The sequence below is a fragment of the Manis pentadactyla genome, chromosome 19, assembly GCF_030020395.1.
Source record: "Manis pentadactyla isolate mManPen7 chromosome 19, mManPen7.hap1, whole genome shotgun sequence".
In the NCBI taxonomy this organism is placed as follows: Eukaryota; Metazoa; Chordata; class Mammalia; order Pholidota; family Manidae; genus Manis; species Manis pentadactyla.
The window spans coordinates 11,608,275-11,629,659 of NC_080037.1; the positions used below are offsets into that span (position 1 = coordinate 11,608,275).

Sequence of the window (21,385 nt, forward strand, 5' to 3'; positions counted from 1 at the left end):
ATGATAAAAAACAAAAAGTGAAGCTGCCACTATCTAACTCTATGATCCCTAGAACAGCAGGGGGCTTTTTCACCAATGTTCACGGTTATGAGTCTTTTACCTTAGGATCACAGTACTACTTTCAAACATTTGTGCCTTAATTCACATTAATATATTTGCAAAGTCATCTGTAAGCCATGCTTCTGTTTCTGCAATGACCAACACCACCTTTTTATTCCTAGGACTAAGAACACCTTAAGATTTAGTCTGAGGATACTGTCAGGGTAATCTTATAAGTATCCATCCAGTGTATGTTAGCAAGATATCATGAATTTTATTGTCCCAATTTAAATACTGAAATTCTGCCAGAAATTCACTTGGAAAAAAGTGAAAAGAAAAACAAGTGGAAGTTCTAGTTTTACACATTCTTCTGACGATAACCAAACATAAGTTAATTCATTCACATTAGGGTACCAACCAACATCGAATTGGTTATAGAAAACAGATCACATTTAAATCAAACTTCAAAACAGAGAAGAGAAAAAAAGCCATAAAAATTAGCATCCAGGTTAATTTACTCCTTAACACACTTACCAGGCCCTAAGTAAAAGGGGTAAGAACTAGCAAATAAGAATAAACCCAAATCCATAACCCAAAGCACAGGTTGCTGCTGTACCAGGTGGAAACCAGTAACAACCGGCAAGGCTATTTTTATGGATCAATATTCCTTGGATTCTTTACCTGTGGCCGCTGCTTGTGCTGTGTCTGGTTTTGGTTTTGAGGTTGTTCCCAGTTTCCCCGGGCTCGGTTAGTGCCCACCGACGTCATCATTTACAGTATATACAAATAACAGTATTTACAAGGTAGAATACTGAAAAATTAAAGGAAAAAAAAGTTTAGATGTTAAGTGTAGGCAAAATACATTTTTAACCTCTCATTTACCAGAACCTTCCACTTTCATTTTTTTCTTTAAAGGAACAAACCAAGAAGATTGGCCTGTTTCTGAGACCTATTTAATTCAGCAAGTTCCTTCAGAAACTATAGCTGTTAATCCATTTTTTATAAAAAGAAATGTATTAAATGATTTTTTTTTAAAAGAAGTTATGGGCAGTTTTGTTACCAGACCCAAATAAGCAGGCTTTATTAAGTTTAGCTATCTTGATACTAAGTAAAATAACGTTAATAATAAAAAAGTCTTCATATAGGTGAAACTATCTAGATGGAAAGATAATAAGCAAAGCCTGGAAACAAAAGCCTTCCAGGAAGACTAATCTATACTCCAAAAAAAATCTACTTAAAATTACGTACACAATCTACCTAAGGAAAACACCTTACCTGCCTTACCACCATTTTACATAAGTTGCATGTGATCTCCATCACTGGGAAAAGACAAGCTCAAGCCTAGCCTCTCTCCCCTTCAAGTTTCTATCTCTAGGCAATTTGCATAGCCTTCAACAAGGTATGTATTAGCCCCCGTGACTTTGCCCAGAATCTCAATTCCCTGGATGGTAATTCCAACACACTGCTTTTACGTCTGCTTCTGTTGTTCGTCTAGTTCACAGTTCCAAGAAACCAGAATTACAATTACCCTCCACCACTCACCTTGATACACAGAGAATCCCAAATGTGTTCCAAAACAAAAACATATAGCACAAAGTTTTATTTGGAAAGGCTTCTGGGAAATCATTTTAAACTTGAGAAACTGCCCGCAAGATGAGTTTCTTGAGTCTTTAAAGAGACACAGAACACATGGGCCTTCCCAAAACCAGGAAGTTTTTGTTATACTTCTAACAAGCAAGGATTCTACTGAATTTGAGTGTCATTCATACTTCGTTTTATAATGCAATCCCAGCTACCGCATTTAGTAAACAAAGAAAACATTCATATGATGGAGTGCTCAAAATAAGGTCACTTTGCATTTTATTTTCTTCCAAAGAGGACAAGTTTATACTTTTCTGCTCTGTATTTGTTTTCATTATTAAACTTTATGCAAGATAATTCTATACCACACAGAAGATACTGCTGGATGAGGGAGAGGGAAGGTGGGCTCCTGAAGATACATACAAAGAATTAGCTATTAAAGTAGTGAATTTCACCTGTTTCTTGGGTCACAAGAAAGCTGACTTCTCTGTGAATAAATTTTTCACCAGTCTGGGTCAATAGGTTGTATAGGTCTTCATTTTTGGATGACGTAACTAAGTATTAAGAGTTTCAGGGGTAATTTTTAACCATTACTTCTCTCCCCTACATATATATGTACCTAAAGGTCTGTAAATTTTTCTAGCTAATACAGGATTATTTGCTACACAGTAGTTAATTTTCCAAGGCTGGAATTATAGTAAAGTTTCAACAATTTACAAAAAAAAAGCAAGTGTTGTTTAACCAAGTACCCAGATTCAAATCAAAGTAAATTAAAACTAGAGGAAAATATTTATCCTTAATTGATTCTAAGAGGAAATTTTTAACATTGGAGTACACACTCCCGTACCTTAACAAACACTGGCTGCTTTCTACTACATGTGTGATTTCAATTTGTGAGCACCAGTTATACTGCAGATATGAACCGCATGACTACCTCTATGGACCACTGCATATACATACCAGTCAATGTGAATATTAAGAACTCATCTTGAAAGTCACATTACTCAGGGAAGAAAATAATCCTCTTGGATCACTCCTGCTATTAACTTCCATTTCCCTATTACAAGTGCTTTGAAATGTGTGACTAAGAAAATTTTACCACCTAGGTAGTAATAACACTGAGCAACAGGTCAAAAATAAGTGAGCTAGGATGGATCACCAGAGGGCACAGAATTAGCAGCCTTTTAGTAGCAAGCAGAGACACCCAGAGTTATCACAGTGGAGTCAGGAATCTTAAGTACTTTCTTAGGAAATAAAAATATTTAAGGGAAATGGATGAGAAGTATTAGATACCAAGGAAATAATGGGGGAACAAACACAAATTTCAACACAGGAGTGCCCTTGACCATTTTTTGAAAACCAGCTACTTAAAAAAATAGCCAGAGAAATTTTACAGAAAAAAATAAATAGTAAGTATTTATTGAGTATCTACTATGTGTCCAGTACTTTAGGAAATACAAAAGCAATTAGTACTTGGTTACTGCCCTCAGGGAGCTTACAATCTAATTTGAGAAACAATTCAGAAACTCTCAAGCCCTGCTGGGGTGCGTAAGGTTTGCTACCTCTAACAGAGAGACTAAATCCCCCAGATGCTTTGTGCAAATGACCCCGGCAATCCCCTTCCCCATCAACTCGAATCTAATTTTAAAAAGACTATTTCACAGTTAGGACACATTTAGCAAGGAAGGGCTTTAAAAATCAAAAACAAAACAGTACATTTAAAGGTCTTTCATCATTAGTTACATGCCCGCAGTACTTCCCGTTCACACGGGGAATAATCACTGGGTTCGTCTAATCTTTATGGACAATGGTGTAGGATCTCAAAGCACTTTTATCAACCCATACACAGCTAAAATGTTTTCGTTGTCTAGTAATGCTGTTGTCACTGACCCTCGCCACCTCCCAGTAAGTCACATCAAATATCCTCTAAGCAGGATTTGGGCGGTGGAAAGTGGATGGGAGGAGACAAAAAAAAGTGGGGGGTGGGGGACCACTTCTCCGTCTAATAATCAGGGTCAAAGGCAAAGACGGTAACAATAACAGTAACAAAAAAGCCCCATTACTGTGGTGTTTTTCTTTCCACAACATCCTACACCAGAGGTGGCTACATTTCAAGAACGGAGGAAAAGCACCCGTCTTCTGTTTGTGACATCAGTTTGCAAAGCAATGTAGGGATTGTCCACAAGGCGTAGGGTCTGAAGAAATTTGGAATTCCTGTCCCATTATTAGAAGAATGAAAAATTACCCCCGGTGCTCCAGTGCCGTCCCTTAACCGTAATACACCGTATAAGGGCCTTCATGCCCAGCTTGCCAAATAACATAATTGTTTGGGGTACCCAAAACTATTGTATGGGCAACAGGAAGCTAAAGACAGCAGCAAAAATTATACTCCAAGAGCTGAGGCGGTGAGAAAGAAGGAAGGGTCTAGAGGAGCTGACAAAGAGGCAGAGGCTGGAACAGCGAGGGGACGCAAACCCACGCGTGGAGGATGGGAGGCTCACCCCGCTCAACGCCACATCGGGAGCTCACCGGGCCAGGCGCCTCCTTACCTCCCACCCGGAACAAATTAATCCTCCGCACTCCAAACTGAGGGCCACATGGGGGAGTTTGGGGCAGCTCCACCCCATCGCCCTACCTCCCCCCCGCCACCCCCAAACCAGGCCGGATCCGGATCAGAGGAGGCCCGCAGAGGGTTGGAAAGGGAGGGGCGCCCCCACCCCGGTCTTCTCCGCAGGCACCGGCCAGGGTAGAGAGAAGGCCCTACCTCAGGCGGGGCCCAGGCCTCGTTCGCTCACACTCGCTCTCGCTCTCCCCACCTTAGGCTGTAGCCGCATGGCCCCCCCCTCCGGCTGCCCCAAGCCCCGCCCCGGCCACGCTCCCAAATCGAGGCCCTGGCTCTAGCGCGGCCCACTAGGCCGCGAACCCTACCATAAACAAAACCTCCGGCGGCCGACTCGAGGCGGGGACGCCAGGGCTCGCACCACTAGGAGGGGGTGTACAGCGGGAGAACACAGGCTGTGGGGGGGGCCCACCGAAGAAGGGGGACATGGCGCGGGCAGGGAATAAAGGAGGGTAAAAGGGGAATCGCGGATTTAAAGGGGCCGCGGACAATACCCGGCCCCGCCGCGCTGCCGCTGCCGCCACCGCCGCCGCCAACGCCGCTGCGCTCCCAACTTTACCTCAGTCTCCTCCACACTGACACCCCGGGCCGCGCCGCCCCTGTCACGTGATATAAGGTTCCCTCCACCCAACCCCCCCCCACCTTTTCCCTCTCGCTCGCTCTCGCGCCTTCCTCCTCCCACTTGTCTTCCTGCGTCCCCCGGCACGTGACCCCAAAAGGGTTGCGCACGCAAGCGTGCGCGTGCCGCCCCACCACGAGACACCTCACTCCGGCTCCGCGCGTCCGCCCCGCCTCCTCCACGGCGGCCCTGTCTCCACCACGTGACGCACGGATGGCCTCCGTTTCCTCTTACTGGCGTAATTCCGCGTCTCCGCACTTGCTGCTTGGCGGTGCCACTGCCGGCCTGAGTCACGTGCTGGGGGGAAGCGGGAAGGCGTCGTTCTTCTTTCCTAGTCCCCTCCCCCCTCCCAATCGGCCATGTTTTCAGGCCGGCTCAACCTTGGGGTTCTCCCGTGAGGAAATGGCCGGGAGCTTCAGGGAACCCAGGCGCCGTTGCCTCGGCGGAGCCCAGGTTGGCAAGGCAGGACAGCGGGGTTAACCGGAGCAGTTCTGCGCGGGGTGGGGCGGCCATGGCGTCCGGCAGTAACTGGCTGTCTGGGGTGAATGTCGTGCTGGTGATGGCCTACGGCAGCCTGGTGAGGAGTTCCCACACCCCTTTTCTGCTGTCGCGTCTTGCCCTATAGAGACCTCTCCTCATGATTGATCCCTGTCCTCATTCTCCACCCACTCACCTGCTGTTTTTCTGGGCTTCGACTCCTATCCCAGGAGTGCTGTGAGCCTAAGTCACCGACTGGACTGCCCCGCCCCTGACCGAGAATCCTCCCTCTAAACTCAAGATACAAACAACCCCGTTTCCCCGTTACAGGCGTACCTATGTCCACCCCATTTCTTAACGGCCTTGTTTTGCCCCAGGTTACACCCTGACGCATCCGTGAGATCCCGAATCTGGGGATTTGAAATGAAGTCATGCCTTTTTTTTTTGTCTTTTTATTAAAGCCTCTACTTCTCTTGTATCTTTTGGACAGGTGTTTGTACTGCTATTTATTTTTGTGAAGAGGCAAATAATGCGGTTTGCAATGAAATCCCGAAGGGGACCTCATGTCCCTGTGGGGCACAATGCCCCCAAGGTAGGTCCGAAAGGCACAAGTCAGGCGTGGTTCAGATCTGAGGGCTCAGAATGGGATTTCGTTTGCCTTTAGAAATGACTTTCATTCCCATGTTTTCTTGTCCACTACCCTTAGGCTTACCTTAGTAGGCTGGGCAGTAAACGTCAGCTGGGTTCCTGGCTTAGCTGTCACTGCTGTGGCACAACATGTAGCTTCCCCAGGAACTTAAGATTTTGCATCTGCAAAGTTACAATTCCCCACTCTTTGTGGGACGATCTTTCCCAGTTCAACTTAAACTACCCCGTGTTTTGTGTTTGTTCGGTTTAATTTTGTTTCAGGATAGGGCCATGGTGGTTAGAATTAGCCCAAAATCAGTAGGATTGTCTTTGCAGAATTTTAATTTGTATTTGTAAGGGCTCCATAAATCGTCTAGTTTCACCGTTCGTGTTAAAAACTGAAACCTAAGAAAACAATTTGCCAGAGGACGTAATAGAAAGTGAATAATCAAGTGGTCTCTTTGTATTCTCTCCTTAGGTAATTGCATTCCTTTCCTTGACTTTAAATATCTATTGATGAAATTTTGCCTCTATCCCAAGCCTCTTTCTTGAATTCCATATTTACATCCAGCTGTCTACCTAACATTTCCACTTAAATGTCTGATAGGCATCTCAAACCTAAAATGTCTAAATTAGAACTCTGATACCCCACCACCACCACCTCGCTGCTTCTGTCATCCACTTACGGGTAAAAGGCACCTGCTGCTCTTACCAGCCTCCTTTTGTATGGCTCTCCCCAGTCACTGGGATCCAGCTACAGTGATTGAATCTCCCACCATTACCATTACGTGTGCTGTTACCGTGACCTAGAATAATGTTCCTCTGGTCTTCACTTAGCTATCTGATTTGTTCTTTAGATCTTGGTTTACGTATTTCCTCCAAAGAGAGATGCTTTTTACCTACTTTAAAGTAGGTCCTCTTTGTTTCCTGATGGTGCCCTGATTTTTTACTAGATAGCATTTTACTACAAAGTTTTTAATGTATAATTATCTTTGTTTAATGTTTCTCTCTTCTGCTAGTGTATAACCTTCAAGAATGTACGCACCATGCCAGTTTTGTTCACTATAAAGCCAAGGCCTACACATAGTAGGTATTAAGTATGTTGCTGAGTGAAAAGCAGGTTGGTCGTAGAGCTAGAGCTAGTACACAATTCACTCAACTCCCAGACCAATATTCTTTCATTAACCAGTGCTATTAGCCTTCCCCTCCTTGTTCCTTAATGCTGTATTTCATGGAAAGCCACAAGGAAGATGTCATGGCCTAAAACCTTAACAGTGCCCCTTCTGTGTTCCCTCAGTTCTCCAAATGCCAGCTGCCTCCCATAAGAGAGAGAGAAGGTTTGGCTTCCAGTACTTTATAAGCCAATCAAAACTTTCTTCAGGAGCCCCCTGGACTAGAAAGGATCAAGATTCCTTTTTCTTTAAAAAAACTCTCATCTAAATTCTTACGGAAGTATAAGTTAGTAAAACCTTGGAAAATAATTGGGCATCATCTAGTAAAATTGCACATGTACCTAATCCACGGCCCAGCAACTCCACTCTTAGAGAAATTAATTTTTTCTCATGTCTATGATAACATGTTATAAGAATATTCATGGCTTTGTAATATTTTTAAAAGAAACTGTTCAAATATCCACTTAAGAATGGACATATAATGATATATTGATGTCCTGGAATACCATAAAGAATGAAAATAAACTAAAGACAAATATATGAATACAAATGAATCTACAGAATATTTTTGAATGAAAAAAGTAAGTGACAAACATGAATGAATCTCAAAAACTTGTTGAATGAAAAAAAGCCAGAAAGTCATTCACAAAAGAGTATGTGCCATGTGATTCCACTCCATTTATATGAAATCTAGAACAGGCAGAACTATGTTGATAGAAAGAAAACACATCAGTGTTGCTTGGAGCAGGGAGGAGAAGGCTGACTGCAAAGAGGTATGGAGAACACTTTAGGGTGCTGGAAATGTTCTGTATCTTGATTGGAATGGTGGTTGAGTGGGTATATTCACTTGTTGTGCTCAATCTACACACTTAAAATGGATGCGTTTTACTGCATGTAAATTCAACCTTGGTAGTGTTTATTTAAAATTTTTAAAGACGGGTTACTGAGGAATTCAGAAAGTACTTTCCTGTTTGTATTAAGTTCAAAACCAGACAAGGCTAAACATCTTGTTTAAGTTGACATGATGAAATGGAAGGAAAATAAGACTAGACATTAAGATTGTGGAATTATATTCAATCAGGGATGGGCACAGAAGGCTTCAGAGTCATTGGTAATGTTCCAGTTCATAAACTGGATAGTGGATACAGGTGTTCATGTTAGTGATTTTTATAATTCTTTAAAATGTATGTACATGTTCATGAATTCTGATGTAGTTTCACTTCTTTTATTTTCCCTTGACTGATGAGATGTGTCCAGGAAAAAAGTGCTCATGTGTATGTTCAAGTGATTTTTGCCTGTTTTAAGAGTTTTATGGTTTCATGTCTTGTAATTAGGTCTTTAATACATTTTGAGTTTACTTTTGTGTATGGAGTTCGACAGCAGACCAGTTTCATTCTCTTGCAAATAGCTGTCCAGTTTTCCCAAATCCATTTATTGAAGAGACTGTCTTTTCCCCATTGTATGTATGTGGCTCCTTTATCATATATTGACCATATGTGTTTGGGTTTATTTCTGGGCTCTATTCTGTTCTGTTGATCTGTGGGTCTGTTCTTGTGTCAGTACCATACTGTTTTGATTACTATAGCTTTGTAGTATGGCTTATATGTATTCTGTGTAGGCTATATTTCACAATGGAAGTTTCTAAGTCATAGGAAAAAAATCTACTTGCTGGGCTCTGGGAACTGTTTGAAATAAGAGGTGAATATGAAACTATTAACAGTGTTACTTCTGGAAAATGGGGGGGTGATATATACCTTTAGTACTTTTTGAATTTTATACCATAGATGTGAATTACCTACTTAAGTTAAATATGCTCTAGAAGAAAACCTCCAGAAGTCCTGTGGTCCACCAAACAGAATAGTCCTCAAACTCTTATAAACCACGTACAGACCTCCTGATAGATTTTTAGAGTAGATTATGACTTCCAATTGTCTGTTTTTTTCCCCATCTCAGAAAGTTCTTTGTATTGCCTCACTAGGGTTCTTCTAAGTACAGTTGAAAGTCAGAAATAATATTGATGCTGTAATGCTTGAAGGAATTCTAACAGGTTAAAAGATCTAGTTGACCAATGTACAGTTCAGAGAGATTCTTAGAGAACCCAATCCCATTCTTTCTTTAATTCTTGAGTCTTATCTGACAATTTCATTAACCAAGTGAGCATTTTCTGTTGTGTTGGTTGTTCACTTAGTGCTTCTATTGTCTTAGTTCACTTGCTCTGCCCCATTTCCAGATTGATGGGAAGCAGAGTACAGGGTAAGTGATTATATATTCCTTTCTCTATGTGAATAGGACTTAAAAGAGGAGATTGACATCAGACTGTCCAGGGTTCAGGATATCAAGTATGAACCTCAGCTCCTTGCAGATGATGATGCAAGACATCTACAGCTGGACACCCAGGGAAATCTGAGTATGTGGCATGCTCTTGGAGGATATATCAAGTGAGGAGTCCCACAAGTTCAGAATCCCTTTGTTCTCAGGGTTGTCAACATAGCTGCTGGCAAAACCAGCAGCTGTGGTTCCTCCCGTTACTAGGTATATGTTAGATGTGGGCAGGCAATTTATTAGCTTGCTGGAGTTTGGAGACACTTGAGGGTTATGCTTGAGACCAGTCTCTTTCTCAACAGATTGCTACAACTATCTGTACAGGATGAAAGCTCTGGATGCCATCCGTGCCTCTGGTAAGGTCTACTCAATGGGCTGTTCAGGATCCCGAACGCTCATCTGGGGAAGAGGGAGGAACCCCCTTTATATGCATTAGAATTTGCCCTTCCTGTACATCCATAGCTAGTAGGAATGCTCTAGAGTTTTGAAAGTACTTGGTTACTATTTTGCACAAGGAAATGATGTAGGCAAATTATTCTTTTCCAAAGAGCCTGGATTTGTTTTGTTCTTCTCTTTAAACATTTAGTTTCATGAACTGGATGGTGGTAATATGCTTGTTTTTCCACAGAAGACAGGAGACATCTGCTCTATCACTAAGCCCAAGATAGATGGTTCTTGAATTTTTTCCATGCTCTGTCTCTACCGAAACATGGTATATATGTTAAAGCCAGGATGGGTAAGTGGGAGGGTAAATAGAACCATGACACTATTGTATATCATTGGTCTGACTTACAGTTGTGTTGCCACCGCCAAGTGACACCTAAGACACAGCTCTATACCTCTGGTCTTTGTAATTCTATTAGAATTTCCTCCCAGCTCATTCCCTGAACCCATTTCTAAGTTTGGGAGATTAACTGGAAAGACTAACAAGTGAGAGAAGGGGTATCATCATGCTATTATCTCCTCAGAGATCCCATTTCATGCTGAGGGCCGGCATCCCCATTCCTTAATGGGCAAGAATTTCCGCTCCTACCTGCTAGATCTTCGAAACACTAGTACTCCTTTCAAGGGTGTGCGCAAGGCCCTCATTGATACCCTGCTGGATGGCTATGAGACAGCTCGCTATGGGACAGGGGTAAGCTGGGTGGCCACTTTTTTCCTTCAGGGAATTGAGGGAATGCCCAGTTAGAGAGATCCTCACTTTTGTTTCCTTTCCTCAGGTCTTTGGCCAAAGTGAGTACCTGCACTATCAGGAGGCCCTGAGAGAGCTAGCCACAGTGTGAGTTTGGGGGGCATACTAAAGGGGGGTGGTTAGAGACTGTACTGGTGCTGAACTGTTAACCACGGTGGGATGACCTTCATAAAGCCATATAGGCCAAATCATGGTAATGCAAGAGTTGTGAGGTCCTCGACTGTTAGATTTGCCTCTCACTCCCATTGGAAAGCAGATGCTGCTCTACAAAGCCAGTAGAAAAGTGCTACTTTTGTGCACCTCTTTTTCTTCTCCTGTTTTTTTTGGTCCAACTCAGTAAAATGTCAGATATACCAAAAAAGGGAATAAAAATGTTTTTCAGCACACAAAGATTCCTTCTCTTCCAGGGTCCCAGGGTCCTCCTTTTGCATCTTGGTCTGATAAAAGTAACAAATGCCACCCATTTTTATTATCAGCTAAAGCATTTGTAGCCTTGGCTGAAACAAAGGGCATCACTCTAGAATCAGCTGTTGAGTGTTTGTGTTATGGGAGAGGAGTCATGACTGTATCTGGAATGTTTTAAATGTATACTAACTTAGCTTTGTCACATTGTTTATGCAAATGTTAAAATGAAAGAGTGAACAGGGCCTATCCAGAAGAAAAAGTTATCAGCCATGAAAAGAATACATCTGTTTTCTGCTGTGTTGAATATGACTCTTTCTCAAAAGATAAGGGGTATGTCTATCTTCTCTATCCCTAAAAATAAACTACCTTATTCCTAAAGACAAAACTGCTTATAACAGTCATGAAAATGAGCATGTGGAGAGGATGGTAAAAAAGCATTTAATCTATAAGTTAGGCCTGTTCAAATTCAGTTTCTTTGAAAGAAATACTGTATGATTCCACTTATATGAAGTACATTGAGTAATTCTATTCATGAGACAGATTGGTGGTTGCCAGGGATGGAGTGGAGGAGGAATAGGGAGTTTAATAGGTAGAGAGTTTGTTTGACAAGATGAAAAAAATTCTGGAGATTGGTTGCACAACAACGTGAACACACTAACAAAACTGTAAACATTTAAAAATGGATATGATGGTAAATTGTGTATTTTACTACAACTTTTTTTTTTAATTCAATCTCTCTGATGTCTAGTTTCTAGAAAGGTTCAGTGGGAATAGTGAAAAGAATATAGGCTCTGAAATCTGAAAAACTTAGATTTGAATCTCAGCTCTGTCACCTGCTAGCTTTGTGACCTCAGACAAGTTACTTAGTGGATCTTGTTTCCTCCCCTGCAAAACGGATCATACCACCATATACGAATATTTGGAATGTTAGCAAATTAGATGTTAGTAAAGCATTAAGTAAGTTCAATGTCATAACGTAAGTACTCAGTAGTTCTTAATTTTTGGTTTTCAGTTTTCAAGGGACTCTCTGAACTGGGAGTTAGCATGCAAACATTAGATGAATCAACAGAACTAAAAGTATTTTTTAAGCATAGTGAGATGGAGAAAAGGTTGAGCCAGAGGCAGAGACTCAGTGGGAAAATTGGTTTCTCTGCTATTTCTAAGCTACCACATGGAACTTTTAATAACTAGTTTATAAGATAGGTGAGACCTCATTTGTGGCTATCACTGCATTTATGGGCTGTATGAGCCTTCAGCTGCAGTCCGATAGTCTTCATTCTGTGACCTCTATTCCGCAGGGTCAGAGCACGAAGTGGGAGCTCTCAGCGACAACACCAATCAGCAGCCAAAGACCTAACCCAGTCTCCTGACGTCTCCCCAACAACCATCCAGGTGACATACCTCCCCTCTAGTCAGAAGAGTAAACGTGCCAAGCACTTCCTCGAATTGAAGAGCTTTAAGGACAACTATAACACACTGGAGAGTACGCTGTGATGGAGCTGAAGGACTCTGGCTGTGATGGAGCCATACAGGCTGCAGCGTGCCTGCCAGGCAGCCGTCAGGTCATCTGCTCAGCAGACCCAGACTGCATCAGCTGACGCTCCTGTTGTGTCCAGAGCTCTTAGAGCTCATGCCGACAAAATCATTCTCCAACCCTTTCTTATGGCCAGTTTCAGAATATCAGTTAAGACTTCATTTTCCCTTGGTAGTACTTTTTTTGTGGAGTGGAATTCAAATGTTAATGTTTCTTTCTGTCAGAGTTTCCTTAAAAATCCTCACTTGGTTTTGATCATAGCTCACCGGCCCTTTTGGTGACCACAAGTAATCGTAAGGGTAAGAGTTGGTGTCTTCCATATCTGCCCCTTTGGACACTGTTGAGTGGGAACCATTTGGATTGGAGATATCTTAGAGTTGATTGGTGGGTAAGGCAGACAAACTGGTGGGGAGGTCAGGTGAGGCTGCGAGTGGTACGTGGAACAGCTTACCCTGGTACTCCACATAAGCCAGGATGTGTTGAAATATTGACACAGCTTCCTGAAATGCAAGGATCTGCCCTTCCACTTTCATTCCATACTGTCATGAGTAAATTGAAAAAGGAATGTTTTGACACCTGACAACCCATTCCCCCCTCATTTACTAGGGCTACCTTGGGACATTGTGAAGGAATGGTCAGACCAGTGCACTGGTCTGGCTTTATAAATTATTTAATAAAATGAACTATTTGAAAAAAAGTATGTGATTCATTCCTTTACAGTTGCCTTTTAATAAAACAGGCATACAGTATGTTCTCTGGGCCCAAGACCAAATGGATGCTCCTTCGGACACCAACAGAAGAAATTCTAAATTTGGGACTGTGGTCCTTGCTCCTAGGATTGTCTGTGCCACTAATTGAATGCTGGAGAACCAGGATTCCCTTCAGGTCTCCAGGGCAACAGGCCAGGTGGCCAATCAACTTCTAGGCCTAGGGTCATTGTTGGAGGCATGAATGTTGCTATGACCACCAAAACCTTGGTGACTAAACAAAGGAGAGACTGCTCAGTTTTCTAAGACCATATCGAGCAAGTCTGCACACATGTCTATGGAAAAGATGATAGAAGCAGAAGAGGTATGCAGATTTGGAAGGAGGGGCTGGGTTGGAAGAGCTTCCCTTGATGTTTTCAGATCAATTTACCAGTAGGCGGACAGTTTCCCAGGAGGCCCTTGTATTAGAAAGATAGTAATAGGAGTGGAAGACTTGGGTACAGTGGGTGTTCAAAAATTTGTTCCATATCTACTCCTGAATGTTCTCTGATCCATTCTGAAAGGAATGGGACTTTCGACCTCCCATAGGAAAGTGACTACCCTGTCTCTCAAAAGAGGAAGATCTATGTGTCTCCCACTAGAACAGGGTGCTGGGGGTGAGGTACTGGAGATCAAGGCAGATCAACAAACTCCCTTTTCTTGCAGAGTTTTCAAAGGGCCCTGGGACTTAAGAAGATGGTTGACAGGTAATCTGCTTCTATCCCTTCCCGTTCCCTTCAGTTTGCCCTCACCCCTCCTGTCCTCCCTGCCACCCCTCAGATCTGCTCCGTCCCTAGGGGCTCATCAAGAACAGGTGTGGAGGAGCAAGACGCAGTTCTTGTTCTCACAAGATCAGCCTTCCAGTGCCCATTAGGTTAAGCTGTAAAGACAATGGTTCTATTGCCCCTTGCTTCCCTTTCTCTCGGAAGGAAAATTGAAGGAAGTTTTTGTTTCTGTTTTTTTTTTTAAGGAGAATTCACATATTTATTGCCAGGCATTGTGCTGCTGATGTGAAAGATATCCAGTAAATACTTGTTGAGTGAAAGAGAAGAGAAAATAAGGCTGTGTATCTCTTTCACCTGGGGAGCTTTGTGAAAAACATACTCAGGTCTTAACTAGAAGATGCTGACTAAAATTGCCTGGGGTTGGGTAGGATAAGCCTGTTTTCTAAGGTTTCACAGTATACACAAAGTTGTAAGGATGTGAAATAAGAATGCTTATCATTTTACTGGGAGTTGAGATTGATGCAGCCTTTTTAACAAAGGCAGTTTGGTGAAGTCTATCAAAATTTAAAATTCGCATATCCTTTGAACTGGTAACTCTACTTAAAGGAATTTACCTTAAATGTGTACATTACTGCAAAAACTCTAGGATGTACATACACAAGGGTGTTCATGACAGCATTGTTCATTAAAAAAAAAACAAAAAATCTACACAGCTGAGCTGGTTAAATTGTGACAAAAATCTAGGCAGCCTTTAAACAGAATGAAGCAAATCTGTGCTGATATGATAAGTCCAAGTTAAGTTTACTACTGCTTGTGTAAATGTATGATTTCATATTAAAAGTTACAGTTTGGTATATGAGAAAATTTTCGTGGAAGATACACAAGAAACTGATAATTGTTGAGAATGACTGGAGCAAAAGAATGAAGCTTCCACTTTTCATTTGATATATTTCTGTATGGATTTAATTCCCCAATCATCTGTAAAACATAATTTATGTTTCTTAAAAACATCAACAGCTTATCTGAGCAGAGGATGTGTGTGTGTGACACACACACATATATATATTGCTTTGTGTACTAAAAATTCTTCATGAATGACTCCAAAATGTGTCGAGCCAAGGTTGAGAATCCTGGTATGATGGAAGGAATTCCTCTTTAGATTGGATTTGATACCCATCAAGTGCCCTTTGGCAACTCACCTGAACACTTACTCTCCACATCTGTATAATGCAGAAATTGATCATCTATGACACATGGTAATGACGGGTGATTAAATGACATAGTGTACTTAATATATACCAGATTCTAAGTCAGTTCTAGTGGCTTTTTCAGTGAGTTTTTAGTCTTTTGACACTGGCACAGAGGCCCTGATGAAGAAGCCTCACTGATGGGGTGGGTTTTTGTCGCCACTCTTCACTCTAACCCATTCAACTCCTATGTCTATACCTGGGGCAGGTGGCGAAATTCCCACACTCATTGTCTGTGTCAGATGACACTGAGCCAGAGAAGAAACCCGTATGCCATCCTGAGGATGCAGGACACCATGATGCAGGAGTTGGCTCTGGCCAATAAGCAACTACTGAACGTGAGTTCCAGCAAGGGTGACCTGACGTCTCACTCACTGCTGCCCTGGGCCTTGGTCCACTGGGATTCCCAAACTCGTAGTCTCTGCCATTACTCATGTACCTTATTTGCCTCTGAGGTTTTCATCATTATATCAGAGCAGTAACTCTTTAACTCCAAATGCCAAATTTGTCATTAAGTGATTGCATCCAGCTGCAAATGTCCCAAATGCAGTCCCAAAATGCAGTCTAGTCCTTGCTCTCTTCTCATTTGTGTGAGGCTCAAAAACTGCTTTAGTGCCCAGCACCTGCCTCTCTGGACCTCCTTCCCTGGACTCCCTGCTTGCTGTCATGTCACCATCTCTGTATCCCAGGTGCCTTGCACAGTTCCTCATTCATGGTATGTTCTCAGCAAATACTTGCTGAACATGAGGCTTCACCCACGGAGAAAAAACTGGGTAGGCTTCCCCTCGATGGTTCCGCCTGTCTGTTGTTGCCTACCTTTATGTTACAGCCAAGTCCAGATCCCAGAGATCATGAAAGGTAGGACAGCAACCAGGGAGAGAGACTGAGAAAGGCAGGCAAAGAGAGGACAAACATCACAGTCTATTCTGCCCTCCCTGCCAGGTCCGTCAAGCTGCGCTGCACCAGCTGTTTGAAAAGGAGCATCGGCAGTACCAGCAGGAGCTAAATCGGATGGGCAAAGCTTTTTACGTGGAGAGACTCTGATGGCATCCGAAACATGTCCCTCCACTCTGACCTGCTAACTGAGCCTGGAGCCCTTTCCACCTTGAACTTCCTTCCCAAAACACACCTGGATCTAATTGCTTGCCCAGGATATAAGGCTCCCACTCACCTCTTTTCATGTCAACCCCTTGGTGCAATTTGGCAAACAATCTATGAAGCGATGGCAAAAACAAGAGTGACACCCTGTGGTCAGAATGAGAGGTGCAGTGTTGGTGTAAGTGGGGGAGGGGAGGTGCGGACATGCTATGTAAGGGTAAGAGAACCATCATTTGGTTTAACAAATAAAGCTAGCTCTCAAAGGTTCAGACTTAGACCACTTGACTCATTCTTTCAGCCCTAAACCTTGATTGGTTTCAAGAGTGGTTATTTGCAGCTGCCATAATCTTGATACCGCTTCCTGGCTTTTGCTCACCACCTCTCAGCTCTCACTTCCACTGATCTTTTCCATATATTTGGCAGACAGCTCTGCGTGTGGATATTAATCCACAGGCCCTGTGGTGCTTGAGTGTCAGGAGGCCTAGATTTTAGGTTTCAAGTCAGCCAGTTATTGTGAGGCCTTGCACAAATCTCTCTCTTCTGGGCCTGAATTCCCATCTCTGCAAAATGACAAGGTTCCATACTCAAATGCCTTCACGTGTGAGGCAGGTAACACAGCAGGTGTAAGGCAATAAGGAGTGGTGGGATTTATGGGGGACTGGAAAACACGTTAAGTCTAAAGGCATCCAAACTGAAAAAATACTGGAGTACCGATTGGTCATAGGTATGTATAGGCCACAGAGAACCTTGCTTATAAAGACCCACATTACGTCCCAAGCCAGAGAAATCCTCATTTTCTGGCCAGTAACAACTGCAGCAATGCACACTCACTCTCTGGTGCAGTCACCAGATGCACACTGTTCCCTGTCCTCCCCCTGGCCGTCCGCATTCTCTTTGGTCACTCATCTTTTCCTGCTCTTGGCTCCGTGTGCCTAGTCGCCACTGCAAAACTTAGGCCTTCCTTTTCCCCCTCCCCTAAGTCTGTCTCCTTCCTTCAATGCACATCTTTCATCTCAGCTGTCCAGCTTCTCCTTTCTTCTTGCACACACACCCTCTGACCAGGAGCGCGGAGAGGCGAGGCAGCAGGGTATAAAGAGAAGGGCCCAGGCTTTGCTGTCAGGTGTGGATTCAAACTCTGGCTCCACCTCTTAACTGGTGTGTCATCATGTGTAAGTTCTCTGAGCCTCAATTATCTCTCCTGGAAATGGGGCGATAATACCCACTTCATGGGATCATTACGGGGATTTAAGGAAGATTATGTAGAGAGGAAGCCCAGTGCTTGACACACTGAACCTTGTTCCCTCTCAGAAGTTTTCTCTGTGACCCAAGCCCTTCACAGGTCCCTTGCTGAATGCTTTTAGATTTAGATGTCACTCTCCATCGCAATGCCTATCTTTCTGTCCTTATATAACCATTCACTCTCCAGCCCCCAGTAGCCCCGTTTCCCAAGCCCTCTTATCTTTGGTCGGTAACTACTTATGAGTTCTTAAACCAAACAAGACGAGGGTCTCACAGGCTGGTTGGAGGACACAGGGAACAGGTAATGACAAGTATGATGAGAGTTTTTTAGGAGACAAAACCACTCATGTGGCCTGGATTTGACCTGCAAACCTGAGGCTGGGTCTCCCACTCCTGCCTGTTGCCCGCTCTCTATTTCCCCGCAGGCCCATCTCCCCTTCACCTCTTCCATCATCCCTCTTGTCTGTCTCCCAGCTGCCCCCTGCTTCTTATGTACAGGCGCTAGAGCCTGGTGTTAGGAGAACAGGCAGGCTTTACCACCACTGGAGAGCAGTGGATTTGAATTCTGAATCTCTCACTTAATTCCTGTGTGGCCTTGAGCAAGTTACTTTAAATTTCTGAGTCATAGTTCCTTATATGTAAAATGGAGATAATGCCTACCTCATTTGGTGGCTGTGGAGATTAAATAAAACATTTAGCAGAGAGGTGGCATATAATGTCCAATAAATGGTAACCCATTGATGTTTTCCTGCCCTATGACAGTTTTTTCCCTTTTTATTTTCTCTCCATTACTTAGTTGCCACCCATCTCCCACCACAGCCCTTTTATTCCCCTTTCCTCTGTTCACCCCACCCCCTCCACCTTGGTCCCTGACCTTGGCCTCTCTCCCCAGGGCTTGTCAGTGTCAGGCTGGCTCCGTTACTGGCAGGCTGGTCCCCACAGAGCCCTTCCCCTCTGATCCTCTCTACCCACTCTGTCTACTCTCATCACATCAACTGAGCAGTTCACCCTATCACACCCAGCCAGCCCCTGCTCCTTCTGTGGCTGGTACTTTACTCATCTCCTCTGACCCAGAAGGGCTGTCTTGCTTGAAATGGCTGCATAGAAAGTACTTCCAGGAGAGCCAGAAAGCTTTCATCAGAGGCTGTCTGATGTTTCTGCCTAGTCATGCCAGCCAGTCAAAGTCTCTAAGAAAGCTGCCTCTCCCCTACATCGATATTCCATCTTTGCCTCTGCTCCCTGGTGATCCAAGCACTTCAAGCCCTTTCAATTCCTGTTTGTCCCCTTCCCAGCTCCTCTCCCTCCAGCCTTGGTTCTCCAAGGTAGTCAAGATTCCCAGAGTAGGGCACTAGGACTTGAATAAGGATAAGGACAGTCAAGAAAGTAAAACTTTTACAAATCCCCACTGGAAGCCCTAAAGGCGCAAGGACACAAACAACATCACAGGTGCCTACCCTGGAGCTGTATGCCCGTTTATTAGTCTTCCTCTGGGTGGCAAGAGCCACAGAACAAGGAATTGACTGGGGCTTGGAACAAGCTATCGATCTAAAGCAAGGGCACTGTGGAGTTGGCAGTGTTGGGGGGCGGGGGGAGGGGGTCTGGATTAATGGGAACAAGGACACATGGAACAGGCCTGCGGGCGAAGCAGAGCACTGTCCTCTCCTCCCACCCCCGACACTTCCACCCAAGCCCTCCATCCTCGCAGTGCCATATTAACTCAGACTCCTTTCTGCCACAGTAGAGAAGCGTCCACTTGCCACATGACATTCAACAGATCTGATTCTCTTCAGAAGAAAAACTGCCCAGAAAGGAACCAGGCTGGATTCCCATGAAGGAAGATCCTTGAAGAAGCCAGCCCAGGAGTTCTTGTAAAAAGCCCCAAGGGAGAAGGAGAGTCATAAGGACTCTAGGCTGCTTCCTGGCAAGGGGGTTTCCTCCCTCACCCTTGATCTCCTAAAGTCTTAGTTTCAATTCTGCAAGGAAGGGGAGACCATAGATCTCTGGAGCCCAGGGTGGAGCCGGACAATGAGACAGGTCACTCTTCTCTTCTGGACATCCAAGGGTGACTTTAAGAAGGATGCTTGGAGGACATGGGGAGAAGGTGAGATGGGACATGATGGTGGGAAGAAGCATCCAAGCATTCTGGAAGTTTCTCACAACTACTTATTTGTAGTATGTAAAAGTAAGGCTCCAGGGTGGTGCCCACTGAAAGGCCCTCAGCAGTCTTGTGAGGTTGATCTGGGAAGGTTAGGATTTCTGTTGGAAAGATGGAGCAGGATAGTCAAGCTCTACGCCCCCCTGTCCCCCAAAGCTTCAGGGCAGCTGGCAGGGAGTTGAGGAAAGCAGCTGGTGAGGCTGCTGACACTGCTAAGCCCCTGGGTGCTGGGGCCGTGACATTAGTGGGAGAAGGTCCATGTGGGAGCTTTGGGGAAGGATAGGTGCCCGGATGTGGAGCCCTGCCAGGTATTCTCTCCAGTTTAGGCCAGTGTGACCCAACAAAGGTCAGGCACTGGTAGAGGAGGTGCCGAGACACGGATGTCACGAAGGGCAGATCAGTAAGAGCCGGCTGTCTTGGGAGATGAAGAGCAGGTCTCGGGGCCCTTTCCCAAGGAGATGGCCCTCCGTCTAGTCATGCTCAGCCCCTGGTGTCTCTGCTCTGTCCTTCCTTTGTAGTGGGAGGAGAGCTCATGACCACCAGAGCTCTCTTGCCTGCTTCTGTGTGATATGTTTGATATTGGGTTGTTTAAATAGGAACCAACTAAATGTCAAACATATTCTTACAGCAGTGGGCAATTTGGCATCATATTCTTTCCTACCTCAACCTCTGGGGCTCTGGGACACCTGTCCTTACTAAACCTCTTCTCTTCAGGACCCCCCTGGAGGACCAGTGGCTGCAACCTAAATGGCTTTCAGTCTTAAGCTGGAGAGCTAATGTGGGAGCAGGAGAATGCTGGAATTTGAGTATCAAATCTTCCTCTATCTTTAACTTATACTAGCAGGGACATATATCCGATTGTCTCCTGTCCTTGTATTTTTCTTCTCCTAATTCAATACCCCCGCTCCCCTTCCCACCTTGTTATCCACCAGTTCCTGTCTCTGGGACTCCCTTGTTCCCTAGTCCCACAGTAGGGGGTCTTCATTTATCTGCTTTCCTTCAGGAGTTAGCTGATGGTCTTCTGCCTATCTACCTCTAGTGACTGGAAGCTCTCAAGAGTGGACCCCAGTTTTGCCCTCTGCCTTGGTGGGTGTCTCAGTTACCCCATTGCTGGGGCTTAATATTAATACTACCCATCTATCTTTGACATAATGACTAATAACAGCCATTTATATTCTTCCCTGATAGCTTTAGTCACTTTAAACAGTGCCCACCTCCCACTGTCATATTCTCAGATTGCATGGTGCCAGTGTACTGGGATCAATTGCCACCTGTCAGCAACAAGGCTCCAACTGGAAGACCGAACATGGCCTGGCACTAACCCAGGGAGAATAGAGCTGGTAATGATGATTATGATGATGAGGGTGTGTGGAGGGGTGGGGGCAAGAAGGGAGCAGAGGGTGAGAAGACAGTAGGGAGCAAGTTCTGTGTGGGTATGAAAGTTCGATTTAAATATCACTGTGGGGAAGCAGGGGCATGATCTTATCTGGATTACTCTGTCCTCCTCTTCTCTCCCCCACCCCACTTGAAGTTCTGGGATGGCTTTCCAGATCCCAACCCTACCCTCTTACTCCATCCCTGTGGCTC

The 21,385-nt window shown here is 44.3% G+C and overlaps 2 protein-coding genes across 34 annotated transcripts in view; one reads left to right on the top strand and one right to left on the bottom strand.

The window, feature by feature from the left end:
* The window catches only part of UBAP2L (ubiquitin associated protein 2 like), a 39,441-nt gene extending 33,887 nt beyond the window's left edge, over positions 1-5,554 (bottom strand). For 17 of the 28 annotated variants that reach the window (XM_036922302.2, XM_036922297.2, XM_036922287.2 and 14 more), the window contains exons 1-2: positions 4,735-4,848; positions 721-850 (exon numbers count right to left, since the gene is read on the bottom strand). In XM_036922302.2, coding sequence (XP_036778197.1) covers positions 721-810 — 90 coding nt within the window. In that variant the 5' untranslated portion in view covers positions 811-850; positions 4,735-4,848. Of the gene's footprint in view, positions 1-720; positions 851-4,384; positions 4,408-4,734; positions 4,922-5,532 lie in introns of those variants that run through there. The other 11 variants (XM_036922300.2, XM_036922296.2, XM_036922295.2 and 8 more) reach the window with 4 other exon arrangements.
* C19H1orf43 (chromosome 19 C1orf43 homolog) lies at positions 5,154-16,673 on the top strand. 6 transcript variants are annotated; one of them, XM_057495135.1, is made up of 10 exons: positions 5,154-5,312; positions 5,827-5,928; positions 9,425-9,542; positions 9,760-9,813; positions 10,426-10,592; positions 10,678-10,736; positions 12,353-12,446; positions 14,001-14,041; positions 15,515-15,644; positions 16,249-16,673. In XM_057495135.1, exons 1-10 carry the CDS (start codon positions 5,262-5,264, stop codon positions 16,348-16,350), a joined length of 918 nt encoding a protein of 305 aa, XP_057351118.1. In that variant the 5' UTR covers positions 5,154-5,261; the 3' UTR covers positions 16,351-16,673. The 6 variants fall into 6 exon arrangements, with proteins under 6 accessions (XP_057351118.1, XP_057351119.1, XP_057351120.1 ...); XM_036922308.2 differs by having other exon boundaries at positions 5,190-5,436; XM_057495137.1 differs by lacking the exon at positions 5,827-5,928 and having other exon boundaries at positions 5,188-5,436.
* Positions 16,674-21,385: the final 4,712 nt, after the last annotated feature.